Source organism: Convolutriloba macropyga, chromosome 11 (genome assembly GCF_964194025.1).
Source record: "Convolutriloba macropyga chromosome 11, txConMacr16.3, whole genome shotgun sequence".
Taxonomy (NCBI): domain Eukaryota; kingdom Metazoa; phylum Xenacoelomorpha; order Acoela; family Convolutidae; genus Convolutriloba; species Convolutriloba macropyga.
In genome coordinates, this window is record NC_134478.1 from 29,657,573 (window position 1) to 29,674,681 (window position 17,109).

The window sequence follows — 17,109 nt, forward strand, 5'->3', positions numbered from 1 at the left end:
TGATTTTGTGAAGGCCGTTGATTACTGTTCCCATGAAACTTTTCAGCTTTCACAAAATGAATCCAAGCAGAACAATGCTATTTTGGAGGTTGCACCTTTGGAAGTTTTGGATGAGCTCTAGCAACCCTTACACGACACAATATGAAACACATTTTTTTCTGCTTTCAACAAAGTTAGTAAGTTGATTATATGGATGACGTGATGCGTAAGATTTTCAGTCTATCAGCAACGCACGTTGCTTTGGGAGTAACGAACCTAGCTTGCAAAGCTGAGGAACAATTTGATGTTTCCAGAAAACCATCAAGTTTGAGAGCACAATAAATTGTGATTGCAACTGATGTAAACGCCGAGATACACAAACCGCGCGTCCATAGGATATGGCGAACTTTAAGCAAAAAAATAGAAACCAGAGCAATGTCAGAAAAGAAGATTGCAAAGAAATTTCAAGACTTGTAATTCATGCTGGTTGAGAGCAAAAACTGCTATTATTAATTGTTGTCTGACCAAGAACAAATTAAATTTTTTGACGCCATGGTTCAACTCTATGGGCTCCAAAAAAATCTTCCCTTAAAATGTAATTAATGTATCGAAGATTTTGCAGTTCAACAGCCTCTCCTCTGTAAATAAGGAGGCAAGGCATATTGATTTAATTGCTTCCCCTAGTATGCTTCTCCTTATATGCTTCAAAAAATTCCTTTCATTTTTTATCAGCGCAGCTGTCTAATACGTCTCCCGGATTTCTATAAGAAAAAGTTTTTGCTTCAATGTCAGTGACACGGATAACAGGCGAAGCGGTTTCTTGACGTCTCCTGATTGATTAATTGGCTCTTAGACCTTGCTTACACCCAGAGCGTTACCTGATGACAAAGTTTTTTGGGTAAAGAGCTACGTTATGCCAGCCAATTCAATTAGCATGAGTATTAGGGGAATTGATCGGCATAGCGCGGCCTTACACCCAACAAGATCTGGTCATCAGAGAACACTCTGGGGCCTGATGACATTGAGGCAATTTTTTACGGTTACAGACATTGAGGCAAGTTTTTAAGGTAACAGAAGTCCGGTGGACGTATTAAGGAGCTACACTGATGAAAAATCAAAGAAATTTTTTGAAGCATATCTGGAGAAGCATATCGTGTTTACTCCATTTGTTGACGGCATGATTGCCCAAGAAAATACAATTTTCTTGAAAAGAACAACCGATAGATTGTTGTCAAAATGGGAAACCCTGTGCCATAATTATGAGTTGTGTCAAGAGATTACTTTATTCTGTCATCCTGAGAGGATCAATATTTGTAAACGACGTACGAGATGCCTAAAGTGATTGTTCCAGGTCCAAGATAGTGCCAGTTCTTGGAGAGTGACTGCTAATTTTAGCAGAAGCCACTTCGATCTATTACCGCCCAACGATCTGTACAAATCGAACAAATTAAGTAAATGCCTTGCACAATAATGGCTTCAATATTGGATCTGAAGTTATATGTCATCAATGAGAGGGGACTTTGTTTAATAATTGATTCTTCTCGAATCACCCAATGGGATGGGAGTTGAACAAATTGCTTGAGTTGACGGAAAATGAGAACAGGGCATTTGGTAAATTTGACGAAAAGGATAGAGACGCTGCACTCATTTATTGAACTGTTGATTTTAATTTGAGCAATGAACTTATTAATACCATTTTTCTAACCTGTTTTTTAGAGACAATGACTCATGAAAAAGCCCTGTTTTGACCATCGAAACTATTTTTTCTCGACTATAATAGTCTATGATAAGACCATGACGGAAAAGAGTAAGCACGATCGTTTTCATCTATGCAAAGTTGTGTATGGTCCCCTAAAAGGAGCTTGTATTGACTTTAGGTATGTGTTCGACAGTGTAATTCGGATCAATATCCTCCCTCTCCCCTTGATTTTTCGGGTCTTTTCATAAAATCTTGATATCGACGGGGGGGGGGGGGGGGGGTGAGCACGATCGTTTTCATCTATGCAAAGTTGTGTATGGTCCCCTAAAAAGAGCTTGTATTGACTTTAGGTATGTGTTCGACTGTGTAATTCGGATCAATATCCTCCCTCTCCCATTGATTTTTCGGGTCTTTTCATAAAGTCTTGATATCGACGGGGGGGGGGGGGGGTCAATTGATGATTGGGTCCAAATTTTAACTTAGTTCTTTCCGATGCTATCCCCAGATTAAAGATTTGACAAGGGACCCTACATGTGCCAACTTTGTTTTTGAATGGGCCATAGCTTCGTAGATGTGGTGAAGCATATATGAGCGAACAACTTTCTTATGTTTGTATGTTGTGAAACAAAAGAAAAATAACTGTTACAATTTGCTTCACTCTTTTAATTCAACATGAAATAGTGTAATTACGTATCTAACTGGATCAGTGATCTATTTTCACTAATTGGACACTAATGTTTGCGCAAAATTTTCAAGAGATAGACATTTATGTTCAATTTAAAGCCATCAAGTCTCAAATATGTCCTTTTTAGGTGCTGGAGCAGAGGTTGAATGAGGAGCATGTAGAAGAGATGGAGAAAGTGAGAGAGGAATTCAGTCGGAGGATGGAATCGGAGAGTGAGAGTGCAAATCAGAAACTTACCCAGGAGATAGAACACCTTATTCAGACTCATAATATACGAACAGGTACAATACCCCCCCTCCACGCACTTTCGGCAACTATGTCCAGTTAAACAGATGGATACAGAAAGAAACCCTCGACACGTTTTTTTTCGTCGATTTCCTTGATTTTAGTCAATTCTAAACGTGGGGCACGCTTTATGGATTCTTGTAATAAACTTCGAAATTCAGTCAGTCTTATAGTTTCCAAACATAGATTATTAATAAACATATTTTAAATTTGAAACCTATAAGACGAGCTCATTTTTGTTATTTATTACAGGAATTCCTTTAGGCGCATGCCTCTTACGTCTTAAAGTCGACAAATGCAAAGCAATTAAACTAACAAAAATGGATGTTTTGGATTGATTTTTGCTGAGCATGGAAATAAAAGGTCACAAAAGTGATTAATTGTATTTCAACAGGCTTTGAAAGCCAAGGTTTTATCATGGGAGTTGTTCCACGTTTCCCGTGGCAGTTCTGCCTATAGGCCTATCACTTGTGATAAACGAGAGGTAAGGTGTGCGATTCACACGCCAATGATTGAGAGTTCAATCCCCTGCCTCCGTGAAGCTGTCTGTGTGAGGATGAGCTCTTACTTAACAATAGCTTCAGGTTGACCATAGCCTGACCAATGTTGGCTGCAATAATGGTACCACGTGAAAGTTTCAGACCCAAAAAAAGTGGCCATAGTCACCAAAAAAAGAGCAAAGCTGCTCAGAGAAAGAATAGTCTGAAATGTGGGGAATATTAAGAAAAAGGGCAGCTGAGAACAGGCTACTGTAGGCCTAATGCTGTTCCACTGCGATTAGGCAGGAACCAAAATTATTATTTTTTTCTCTTTGGGACATGATGTCTTCATTCCAAAGAAAAGTAACTTCTACTGGTGTGATTTTGTTTATATTTTTAGAGAAGTTGAAGAATGACCTCTTGTCCAAACACCAGTCAGAGATGGAGAAATTGACGGAAGGGTTCAATAGCCAAATTGCTCATTTGAAACAAGACCTTGCCAATTCAACAACTATCAAGTCCAAATTGGTCAGTTATTTTAAATTTAGTTTTAACGAAATAACTAAGGCGAAATGGCCGACTATCTCATTTAACCATTTCTTGTGAGTCTATTATTCAAATTTAAGAAGGCCTGAGGATGACTAGAAGATTTCTTCTCTTTGAGGACTCTCGTTGACAAGAAATGGTTAAACTAGAAAGTCGGGCATTGCGCCTTAGTTATTTAGACAAAACTCTACCAAATTTATTGAAAATCCTTTTTAAGCGCATTCACAAAAATAAATGAACGACTAAAAATTTCTTGTTTAAATTTGAATTCAATATTTTAACTAACTTATTGAACATTGATGAGAAATCTGCTAATTAATTCATATTTACTGAATTTTGACATACTTTCTTGTAATTTGCATGTAAAGTTTTTGACGGTTGGTTTCGTTTCAAAACGCCCAGGCCGATCGTTTTTATTGTTCGGTCTGCAGGACTAATCTGTTTTCAGACTTTCAGACCCGGATCTTGAACAAAATTGGTGTTTCTCAAAACGATACCGAATCTCGTTTACGTTTAAAAACGACGATACCGAATATCTCCTACGTTTAAAAACGACCATACCGAATTAGTCTTACGTTTAAAAACGCCGATACCGAATTGTTTCTGAAAAAATTACGATACCAACAAAACAAATTGTAAGAAATTTCGTCGTTCTTGGCTAGAAAAAAACCACGATTCCGCCAATTTCTTATGTATAAAAACCGAAGGTTTCTCAACTAGGGGAGTCTTCAGTGATAAGGAATGGAAGATTTCATAAAACCCAGATTAATTTTTCATTGATGTAAAGTTTGCTGCAATTCTTCAGAACAAAAAAGGGATCAAATTAAAAAAAAAACGTCTGGAAAAATGAAGAGTGCCTTGTCCTGCGCCTCATATTATCCTAGAAGCAAAAAAAATGTTTGAGCAAGCGCTCTTAACGTGCGTCCTATGTTATGCTTTGTCCTATACTACTCTTGAAAAACAACAGTTTGGAAGCTTCGGCATATTGAATGTAAAAAAAATAGTTATCACAAGAAGAAAGAAGGACATCAAGACGTCGTATCAACAATAATAAAAAAAATAAATCATAATTTTTCTGCACTGCTGAGAGTTACTTCCCAAGTTGATGTCCAGACCCAAATTGGTTTAAGATCAGACCAAGTCGAGCGCACACCCGTGTGTTCCCGGACCAAAATTACAGGGTCTGGACGGAAGTTCGAGCGCACTACAGTCTGGATGATGGTCTGGAGATGGTCTGATCAGACGTCAGTTTGGTCCGAAAGTCTGATCATAGGCCGGTTCGTGCGCACTTGGGTCTGATCAGAGGCAATTTCGAGCGCCATTGGGTCTGATCATAACCTCTTCGAGCGCACTTTGGTCTGATCAGAGACGACTTCGAGCGCAATTGGGTCTGATCGAATCCTCTTCGAGTGCACTTGGGTCTGATCAGAAATGTTTTTGAATGCAATTGGGTCTGATCAGGGGCCATTTCGAGCGCCTTATTTTTTCTTCATTTTTTTGGTTTTCTACTGAGAAATATTGACTCTGACAAGAGGCAACAATAAAGCAGCGTTTTGATCAGAGACTCTTTTAAAGTCCGATAGCTCTGACCAGAAAAAGGAGTCCAGCTTCAGAGGAAAATTTGATTAACTGGTGACCAAGATGTTTCTTATGGAAAGCAGTCTCAACTCATCCATTACATACACTGAACGTTATACTAATTGAAATTTGTTCTCAACGGTTGGGTTTCACTTTCTTTAGCAATACTTTATAATTGGTTTTTCCTTAGATGAATTAAATCAATCAGTTTTTTTGAAATGAATTTTTTATAGCAAAATTAAAGGATTTGTTCATAAGTAAAATCTTTCTCTGGTCAGACTATTTCGAGCGGACTTGAGTCTGATCAGAACCGGTTTCGAGCGCACTTCAGTTTGATCATTGTCTGATTAAGGTCTGGGAAATGGGCTTAATTTGAGTCTGGACCATGGTCCGAAAATGGCCTGATCAGAACGCCTTCGGTCTGAAAAGTCTGATCTGAGACTCTTTGTGTCTGGAAAGTCTGATCAGATGTAACTTGGGTCTATAAAGTCTGATCAGGGTTAATTTCCGTCTGGAAAGTCTGATCAGAGAAAATTTAGGTCTAGAAAGTGTGACAAGGCGAAAATTTGGGTCCGGACCTCAACCTGGGTTGAAGCATATTTCTGATAATCCGTTAAATTTGATTTTTCCCTTTCTGTCGAAAATAAAACTTGATCTCAATTATAGCAGCTAAACATAAGTTTATACTGAAAGATTCTTTCGAGACTGACTTTGTCTCGCAAGAGCTTCCCGAACCACTCTAGCAGTGCAATTCATTGCTGATTCCGAGCAAAAATCATGCTGGATTTTGTCCGGCCCATTGCTCTGTACATGTCCCAGATTTAAATTTACAGTCTGGTTTTTGGAGGTCAATGAGTCATTAAACTGACTTGTTTCTGAGCATGAAAGTTTTCAGCCCCTGTTATCTGTCTGGGCATGACTAAGTTCATTCTTCCGTTTGCCCGTGTAGCATTAATTGCCGGCTGACAATTATCTGCGCATAAAGGCGCGTATCAATTTACCGGCGCTTTTATTTGCCGTCTCAAGAGGCTATTAAATTTTCATTACTGCACTTGTTTGCACTAAATATAGAAGCGTTCACTACTGCATTTGTTTGCACTTAATAGAAACGAAACAAACGAGATCGAAATTGAATTATGCTCATATTCATGCTCAATGACACACATGAAATGGAAAATAAATGCATCAAAATGGACTTCACAAACTGTTTTCGAAGTTCTATAAATATTTTCGAAGTTCAATAAATGTTTTCGAAGTTCTAAGTTTGCGAAATGTTTCTGCTTCAAGTAACGAAATGCACTTCAGAAAACTCAATGTAGTAGAACTGGAACCATCGGAATACGTGAGTACTGAGCTATCAACGTATGTAACATAACTACGTTATCAACATATGGAACCTATGTTATCATAACTAAGAGTAAATCAAATTTTTGATCCGTATCTCCCTGAAGTTAAATCTTCTGTGGCCTGCTGGAAATAATTGGGTTAATTAAAATTGATAAACAAAGTCAAAACTATAACAAATATCATTCAATAACTCTAAACAATGAAGACTGACTTTAACTTAATTCAAAGGAATAATGGTAGAATCCGACAACTCTGAATTCACCTTAACTTCTGACTTAAATTCCGACTTAAACTCCAACTTGATCTTCGACTCCGATTCTGATGACTCCGACTTAAACTTATGCACACGATTATGATGTCTCTTGAGATTAGATTTGTAGATTGTCTTGAATTCACACAGGTCACATTGCATTGGTTTGATACTTTTCTGATGGATTCTGGCTATATGTCTTGCTGTTATATATTGCGCATGTGACACGTAGTCACAATGCGCGAACTCAAAACGTTTCTCTTTCCTTTCCCTCACCACAACATTCTGACATCTCGGCATCCTTCTTTTCAATTTCCTATCATCGATCTTCCTCACCGTCAAATATCCATGGCAACTTTTCGACTCCATGTCCGAATCAACACTCTCTCTTCACATTCAATCAAGGACTCATGCATTTCAAAGATAATTTCCACCACGATAACTTCCAACGATAACAATAAGCAAATTCAATCAACAAAAACTACAGAAAAACAAGTTTCAATCAGATCTGAAATACACAACATATGAAGACCATTGTCTACTATTCAAACACTGGAAAAAGATAAACATAACTAGACTGATTAACACTGGGATTAAAACCCCACGGGCGAAAGCCCGAAGCTTGATCTATTCAAATATATACATTGGCGCATTCACATCTTTCAGGTGAAAATGGTGGAGGTCGTCGGAGTTCGGTGGAGGTCGGTGGCGGAATTTGGTGGCTGAGGTCGGTGGAGGTCGATGTGCGAGTTAGTTGTGGTGTATTTTGGTGTAGTGGTGTAGTTGTGGTGTAGTTAGTAGAAATAGCTATAGAATAGAGGGTATCGCCATTTAAAATATTCATGCATGACATCGAGTTATTCGAAATTTTCAAATTTTGCTATGTACAGTCTGTCAGGTCTTTGTATGTACAGTCTGATGTGAAACATTCTGCGCAGTTTTGTCCAATAATGTAAATTAGGCTGCGAAGAAGAAGGACTGACTGGGATGTTTCTTAATCGACTCTGGGCAGACTGGCAGAAGTATTTACAATATTTGTTTTTGTCTGGTTCAGTAATGGTTACTATTTAAAGTCAATGGTACAGAACTGAAACTCACTGTGACCCAGGTACGGGTTTTAAGATTACCTTTAAATCTGTCATTTGAGATTTTGCAAGATTATATCTTTCTTTTAATATCTTGCGAGATAACCTCTTCTCTGCAAGAATTTTCATGATCATGTGAGATTAACTTTTGTTCCAGACTGGGGTGGGGCGTTGACTCGTAATTTTCTAGCAAAATAGTGGCGACATTATACTTTTACTGCATTTGATTGGAGTTTTTCTCTATTGTAATTCCACATACAATCGAAATTTCTAGAATCGAGTCTTAGTTAAACAGTGTTAAAATTTGTTCAAATCAACAGAAAACTGTTCATCCAATTAGGAGAAAGACAGCAATGCTAAGATCTCAGGTCTGAAGGAAGAGGTGTCCCATCGCAACTCTCTCATCTCCAATCTGGAGGGGGAGCTCTCACAGTCTAAGGAAGCACTTCTGAGACTAGGGAATGAGCTGGAGTTCAAAGATAAAGTGGTCCAGAAGATCAGAGCTGAAAACGAGGAGAGCATAAGGTATGAAACATTTGGGTAAATAGATCATACATGACTCTTAAGAAAAGCACACCGTCACTTTCAACTATCATTGTTGATATGGCTCACAAATTATTTGCTGCTGTTCTCGTTTCAATTCAATCAAATCACGCTAATTATGTAGTAAAAAGCAATAGTTCTGGTCCGTGTGGATATATTGCCTTCTGATGTACAGGCTACGTGAATCTGCTTGAAGTCACAGAATTTATGCCGTTTATCGAGAACAACGTAGCGTTTCGAGAATTTTTTACAAATAAAAAGCTATTAATTAGTAATTATCATAGTTGGACAATTGAATCTTAGGTAATCAAGCAAATAATCAGTCAAAGTCATTGGTCAACATCACTCCTTTGGACAATTCCCGTTCTTCATCAATTGGTATCTATCGTATTTTGTAACATAAATCTAATTGGTTTATGCAAGTCTTTTCGCTCACATAGCCACACAATCTGTTATGGTCACCTCTCAGTTAGAGACAAAAGAAAGTTCCTCATTTAGTTCCTAAAAAAAGTTAAGCGCAAGTTTCAAAGTGGCTCATACAAAAGTTACATAAAGTTTACTAAAACATGCATATTGGAATTTTCAAAGGTTGAAAAGAATTTTCACTTCTCACTATGTATGTAGGAACATCTGGAACAATAACTTTCGTTCTGCAGGCATTCAAAACTGGGAAACTTGCACTATTCAAGACTAGTTGACTTTGACATTACCCGAAAATTCTGTTGCATCATAATTTTTGGGGAAAAATCGCATTTTAATTATTCGTTAGTCTGCTTAATGGTGTACCTTCTTATGTATTCTTATGCTGTTCCGCATAAAAAAATATTTAGTCATAAAAAGACTTTTTAGAAAAAAGCAATCAGAGCTGGAGTCCACGTACAAGATTGAGATGGACAACATACAAGCTGAGAAGCTGAGAGAGCAACGGAAACTGTTGGACGAGTTCTCACGGACCAAGGAATTGTTGCAGTACGAGATCCGAGAACTCAAGTTGAAGTGAGGTTTTCTAACTCTTTGACACGCTTTAAGAACCAATTCTAACAGGAAATGATCACCCTATTTCAACGCACCCAATTAGTGATCAATCTGGTGAAAAAAAATGGCCTGCTTTTGCTCAGACAGTAGTTAATTAGTGGACAAACAGTTGTCCACTTTTGTTCAAACTATCACGATATCCATATTTTTTTTTCCATTTGTTCACCCCAAAATATTTTTTTCATTCCTTAGAAATAAACCGAAGGTTTCATAATAATTTCTGCACAGATTGCTGCATCATGTCTTCAGGTTGTTTTGATGAATTAAATATCATAGAAGAGATCATTTATGGACAAAACGAAAGATAAAGTCTCATTTTTGTCGGATTAAACAACTCTTCGTGAAAAATGCAATTATACGTTCTAGGCTAAGAGATGCTGAGCAGAGATACGAGAACAGAGAATCCAGACCTGAAGACATTATGCAGATCCAGAGGTTGCAACAGATTCTGGAGGGAGAGGAGGAAAAACTGAAAAGACTGGTGGTAAGTATACAGACAGAACTTGTAGACAATCAAAGACAATAAAACAGTCCAATACAAAACTGAATTTGAGGACATCAAACAAAATCACCTTCAGTAATCCTAATATCATTTATGCTGTGTCAGCTTTCATTTTTCAATGAGATGCGTAAAAGTATCTCTCTTTTAATTAAACATAATGATATTAACCAATTATGTTATCAAAGGCAGGACTTTGTGCTTCTATGAACATAGTCTGTAACGTTTTTGTACGTAAAAGCTTCTAAAAAAAATCATTGCGAGAAATGCTGATAGAGAATATTGGTTCGAAAATCATCTACGTACTCCATATTTCTATGTCTTTTATTGTACTAGCTTGCATGTAGGTAGCTTATAACAGTGAAGTCGTCATTATACTAGCTATTTTCCTTTAAACTAGTTGTTCCGATCCCACTAGTGGGGGAAAGAACTATATACACAAATGGGTTTTTTTCGTTCCAACAATTTCGGCCGATCGATAAATTCATCACAGAGAAATGTGAGTGGTATCATTAAAAAGCTCGTGCAGCGTAGAATTCGAAATTAAAAAGATTTTTTTTTTGAATTTCGTTTCGAGGAGTTATCCAGGATTGAAGTTTTGTGTGAGCACGTGATATTTGGCATGATTTTGTTAACTTTCAGAGACATTTTCGTTCAAACTAAAATTTTTTTCATTATATTAAAATTATTTTTTTTTAATAAAATTCAATCAAAATTACATTTTACTCTACAAAATCAAAAATTCTTGTATTTCTAATGGACGTACGGCAATAAAAAGGCTAGTTGTGATCTCACGTGGAATTTAATAATTTAAAAAATTGAACTCCATTTCAAAGCTGTTTTTTCATGTAAAGTAGCGTCAAACACAAACCTCGTTTACACTGAAACGATGCCCAAAAAAGAATACTTCGCTTTGAAGGTAGCACTCAAATTTCTGATGGCTTCGACTATGAGTCATCGGAAATTTTATTGAATTTTTGCTTTTCTTTATGATATTTAAAATTTCTGTAATTCTACGACTTTCTCGTTGCTTAAAATTGCAATAAGCTCCTTTATGGGAATCAACTAAATTTATCTGGTGCTCTGAATGGACAGCTAATGACTGTTAAGACTTCAAAAACAGTTTTTCAATTTTTTTGACAATAACTGATTGTAAAGTTTTTCGGATTTTTTGTAATTCAGTCTCAATAATGACAGGACCACTTTTGTTTCTACTGCAACCAAATTTAATTTTATGTGAACACGGGATATTCGGCAAGATTTTGTTCATTTTATTGTAATTTTTCTTCAAATTAAGATTCTTTCTATAAAACGATTAATTCCAATTTACAATTGACGCCACAAAATGCATCAATTTGTGTCCCTAATGGACAAAAAATAGTTCCAGTCTCAGAGGGAAGTTTTTTGCGAAAGAATTTCGAATTCTATTTGAGAGCTGTTTTTTCTAGAAAACTTTTCATATTTTGTTTTTTTAAGTCACCTGGAGACTAGACATTTTTTTATCGTGGTTGCATTAATGATAAACCCCATATACTGTTGAACAAAGTCCAAAGAACAAAAAAATTGCTTCCAAGGAATCGCTCATTTTTGGCTTCGACCCTGTTTCTTCGTAATTTTGAATGAAATTTTGACTTTCTTTTTGATGGCGTACTAAAATTTTGGAATCCTTTGGCATATATTCGTTGACTAACAGTGCAATTAATTTTTCAATAAGCATGAAGCGAGTCTATCTCGTGCTCTGAGTGGACAACTAATGGCTGTTAAGACTCTAAATGTAATCTTTCGCATTTTTTTGAACATTAACGATCTTAAACTTATTTTTGTGAACTGCAAAGCAGTCTCAGTAATGACAGGACCCCTTTCTTTTCTACTGCAACCGAAACATTTTGGGTTAGTGGTTTTATCTACTAAATATTGGTTTAATGACTTAGATGCCACGGGTTTCCATAAGTTTTTTTTTAATAATTGGATATGTTTTTTCTTTGTAATTTTGGTTCCTTTTGAAATCTCTTCACATTACCCTAAATTGAAAGTTCTCAATGACTCAAGAAAGAAGTTCAATTGATCATAGATAAAGATTTCGTAAAAAAACTTCTGGTTTAAATGACTTCGACATTTTCTTTTCGCACCCTTCTAATGAATTTTTTGAATTTTGCCTGGATTTGTTGTTGTTTTCATAGTCATAAGACTTATTGTGATGTTTTATTGAATAACTATGCAAAGCAAACAATTTTTTTCACTCGCCGGGGCATAATGTATCGCAAATATTGATCTCCATTGAAAGCTGTTAAATTTAGTGTCTTTTAAGTCTTTGAAATTAATTTTTGCCTGTATTTGTTGTTGTTTTCATAGTCATAAGACTTATTGTGATGTTTTATTGAATAACTATGCAAAGCAAACAATTTTTTTCTCTCGCCGGAGCATAATGTATTGCAAATATTGAACTCCATTGAAAGCTGTTAAATTTAGTGTCTTTTAAGTCTTTGAAATTAATTTTTCGAAAAACTTCTCTGAACAATAACCGATCTTAACTTTATTTTCTTGAATTTTAAATCAAATTCAGTAATGAAAGGACCTTTTTTTTATGCAAGTATTAACCTGGTCAGGGTTTTTATTTTCTTACTAATGGTTGTATGACTTCGATGCCACATTATTTCAAATTTTTTTAAATTTTTGTTTACTTTGGTATTATTGGTTCTTTTTGAATTGTTATCACATTATCCTAGTTTTGATAGTTACTGTTGGTGTACAGAATACAGTCAATGGATCATAGAAATTGTTTTTGGAGAAAAAGTTTTGGTTTAAATGGCTTTGACCTTTTCTTCTCGCACTTTTCTAATGAGTCTTTGGTTTTTGCCTGTAATTGTTGTTGTTTTCGTAGTCACAAGACTTATTGTGATGTCCTCTTGATTTACTTTGCATGGCAAACATCTTTGTTTTCTCAAAAAGACCTAATTTAGCGCATATATTGACTTCCGTTAAAAGCTATTAATTTTAAAGTGGCTTTTTCGACTTCAAAAATAATTTTTCAAAATTTTTTTGACCAATAACCAATCTTAAATTTGTTTTCATGAACTTTAAGTCAGTTTCAGTAATGACAGGAACTCTACCCTACTATCAAAATTGATCTCGTAAGGGTTTTTATCTTCTAACTCTTGGTTGTATGAATTCGATACCACAAGATTTCAATATAATTTTTTTAAACTTTTGTATGTTTTTGTATTATTGGTTCCTTTTGAAATCTCATCTTATTGCCTTAAAACTGATAGTTCCCAATGGCTTAGAGAAGACGTTCAATGAAGCATAGATCAAGTTTCGGAAAAAAAAGCTTATGGTTTAAATGACTTCGACGTTTTCTTCTCGCAAATTTCTACTGAGTTTTTCGTTTTTGCCTGTGTTTTTTTGTTGTTTTCATAGTCAATGAGATAATGTCATGTCTTATTGAGATTTAATTTTCAATGACAACAATTCTTGTTGTCCCATCGAGTAAAAAATAGCTGATTTGTTCTCTTCCGTTAAAAGCTATTGGATTTAATGGCGCTGATACTACGGGTTTCTAAAAATTTCGTTGTTTTTTTTAATGTGTTTTTGCATAATTGTCGAATTTTTAAAGTCATATTGTTAAAATAAAAAATCCTATTGCTGTTAAAAAATTAATTTAAAAAAAGATTTTTTTTTTCGAAAAGCTCAATTTCAATGGCATCGACATTTTTCTTGCTAATTTATTTTTTGAATTTGCAACTTTTGCCTGTTTTTTATTCTTTAGGAGGTCGTAAAAAGCTAACCGGTAAAAATGCTTGTAACTGAAGATTGAAAAAGTGATTTACCCGAAGCCGTCAGTTTATGGCAAATAGTCTAACAGTTTATGATATTATACATTTTCATAGATTTTTCAAACTTTTCAGTTTTTGTTGTTCTTTTTGTGAACTTGCAAGTTATTCTCATCATTCACAGGTCCCATCCAGTGCCTTGTATTTCAAAATTTACATGTCTGCTGTTATTATGTCTTAACTGATGTTTTGTTTGATGGACAGTATGCGATTTCATAAATGTTTTCTGAGTGGTGTATTTGTGTTTCATTTTCTTTTCTTTTAGCACATTGGCTTAATAACATATCCAATTACGATTTTTGGGTTGCAGCCCAATTGAAATTTTTTATTCTTTCGTTACCATTTTAGCTAAACTATTATATTTATAGGCTAAAATAAAAATACACAATATTCAGATAATAGCTAATGATTTTAAGGGCTTCAATAATTCGTGTTTTTCTTTTAATTTTTCCGCATCTTTAGTCAGTTCCTTTGGCTTAGTAACCAAAGACAGGTCCTATTGGTTCTATAATGGTTTTTTACTAAATTTATCAAGAACTGTTTTGTTAGAAGTCAATGATTTTAAAAGCTAATGTTTTGTTAAAATGTAACGAGTTAAAGACTTTTGAAAATTTTTGGTTTAAAAAAGGTTGATTAATATTTGAATTTAACCTCATTATTTCTTTTTTATCGACTTGTTACCTAGTCTCATTAAAAAAAATTTCATCTGCTTCATAGTTAGAAATAAGTAAATTTGTGTAGTTAAGGTTGTATCCGGTTGCATCTCGAGGTTGTTACTAGGTGTTTTTAAATTTAGAGTTTTAATGGTAACTCTCTTGAGCGTTGTAATGAGACATGACTTTATGCTATTCAATTAGTAGTTAGATTGTGTAATGATGTTTTTAAACTCAAACATCTATTTTTGTTATCTCTTCTTTTGGTTGACAACTAAGTCAAAAATGTAGATGAGCTCGGGTCGGAACATCATGTGCGAACGCACATTAACGATTATCCTTGTTTGTACTAGCATGGATATGTTAAAATTTAAAAATGAGTGAGAAACAAAGCCTCTCGGGTGATTCAATTAGGAAAAGTTTACTCAATTGTAGTTTGTAAACTCCAGCAATCATCAATTACTGCTAATTTTTTCGCGGTTATGACTACCATAACCGAAGATCCATCAAAGGATTTTTGGCTAAAAGAATGAAATAAAAGCCCAATTCATTGCAATTCTGAACGAAAAAGAAAGAGAAGGTTCCAGAGTTTTGAATTTCCACAAATCAACACTCAAATGCCGAAATGTGAGCCAAAACTATCAAAACATTTTTAACGAATTTATAGATAGACTATTGCTATCGAAGTGAAGGTTTTGGTTTGTAAGAGAAGATTGTCGTTTATTTTTTGCTCGGTCGATTGACACATCTGCACTAAATATCGAGTCATGATTTATAATTCACAATCTTCTACACCATGAATTTTCTTAGCGTGTACGTAGAGGATGAACAACAAAGGAACCGTCATCGTTCTTTGTGACACCCTTTGATTTAAAAAGATCCATTCCAATTAACGAATTTAAAAATTGTTTTTTGAAGGCGGTTAGGAACAAAAGTATTGGAATTGGAACAAATTTATTGGAAAGGGCAATGGCCGATGGATCACAGCCATATAAATTGGATTTTTCCAGAGAATTTAATACTGGAATCAAAGACTGTTATCGATTGCCAGAAGAAATGTTTAACGGAAAATTGAATTTACTTGAATTTGAGCCCTCAGTCAGTGGCCTTATACACCTTTTTGCTTCTAACCACCTTCAACAAAAAAATTGTTTACACCCGTGAATTCGATTAGAAATTTTATCACATACAAAAAAATTGTAGAATATTGTCATCGGAAACCAAACCGATTGATTTGTCTATTAATTTGACGGAGAAAGGCGCCAGTAATAAAGATGAGTTAATAAAACTCGACTGTTTCTATACGGTTCATTTTTAATAGCAAATTAATGTGCACCTTTTTCTACTTTTCAGGAATAACATTTGCTTTCTTGTTGGAGTTTTTTCAGAAGAACTTAAATGCTTGTGAAAAACTTCTGATCCCTTAATTAAGGCGCTTGAGAGCTGTAAGATTGCCTATTGCGCGCTCAAACACGTTCTCGGGAGCAAGAGCCTCCTTCTACTGAGCCTCGCGCTCTTCTGGTCTTCTCCCGGGTTCCTGTGCTTCTCCTCTGCAAGGGGGCAACCTCACTTCTGCTGTTGGCTACTGGACTAGGAAGAAGAGGAGAGTTGCAGCTAGAAGATTGAATTGAAGTCATCTGGAGAGGGTAGCTGGAGAGAGGGCCAAGTCCGTTGTTGAAGCTCCAAAAAGTCCGAAACAACTGATTTTGAATTTTTCAGAGTCCTCCTTTTATCCTACTTTTCCATTTGCCTTAAGTTCAGCCAATCAAAAGCAATGACGTCAGAACTCTGCTTCTTTTCTTTTGGTAATACATACCGCATGGAGCATGAACTTGGAATTACCAGCCCTCTCCTCATTATCCTTTCCTATTTTGTTCATGCATATAAATTTCAATCAGAATCACATACCCATATTTCAAGCAAATTACTTTTTAATAAATTCCACATATGTGTTTCTACTTAATGAGGGTTATGAAATTGATACTTCATTAAAAAGGGTAATATAATTTGTTTCATGGTGTAATCAACCACCTGAGCCTCGCTTCCTTGCTAACTTTCCATCTTATTAGTCCAGTCCAATACAGCAAGCGTTATTCAACACTTATAAACCAGAACTTTTTTAACTCAAGAAAATGGCAGCTCGAAAAGCTCACAAATTATCGTCATCAAGCTCAAGCTTCGGGGACTCGGAAACCCCAGTGAGTAGCGAGACGACAGCCCCATCGACAAACACAGTGGAGACTGTCGTTTCCTCAGCGGAGCGAAACCGACGAATCACCCAGTTTACGGTCCTCCCGGTCCAGTGGCCGCAAGCAACCGAGAGGATTGTCAGAAGATCGCGGTCGAGGTCGCCTAGACGGAGGCCGGAGACGACTTCTACTACGACGAGTGGGGGAAGTGCCAGTGGTGGGACTACGCCTGGGAATACTAGTGGGGGTAACGTTACGAGAGGGGGCATGACCCTGAAATTTTACGGGAATGTTACTCTAAACTTCCATTTGTGGTGTATATAATTATTAGACTCGACTTATTACCGCCATTTGCATGTAATACTAATAGACTGAATTTACATTCCTTTCTTTCTTCCCTTAGTCAAGCGAATAGCGCTTGACTCAG

The 17,109-nt window shown here is 35.9% G+C and overlaps 1 protein-coding gene across 1 annotated transcript in view; it reads left to right on the top strand.

The window, feature by feature from the left end:
* LOC142349259 (uncharacterized) overlaps positions 1-17,109 on the top strand; it is a 71,139-nt gene that overhangs the window by 41,932 nt on the left and 12,098 nt on the right. Inside the window, exons 11-15 of the mRNA XM_075400702.1 lie at positions 2,491-2,644; positions 3,528-3,655; positions 8,274-8,458; positions 9,326-9,472; positions 9,878-9,995. Of these exons, the coding sequence (XP_075256817.1) occupies positions 2,491-2,644; positions 3,528-3,655; positions 8,274-8,458; positions 9,326-9,472; positions 9,878-9,995 (732 nt within the window). The remainder of the gene's footprint in view (positions 1-2,490; positions 2,645-3,527; positions 3,656-8,273; positions 8,459-9,325; positions 9,473-9,877; positions 9,996-17,109) is intronic.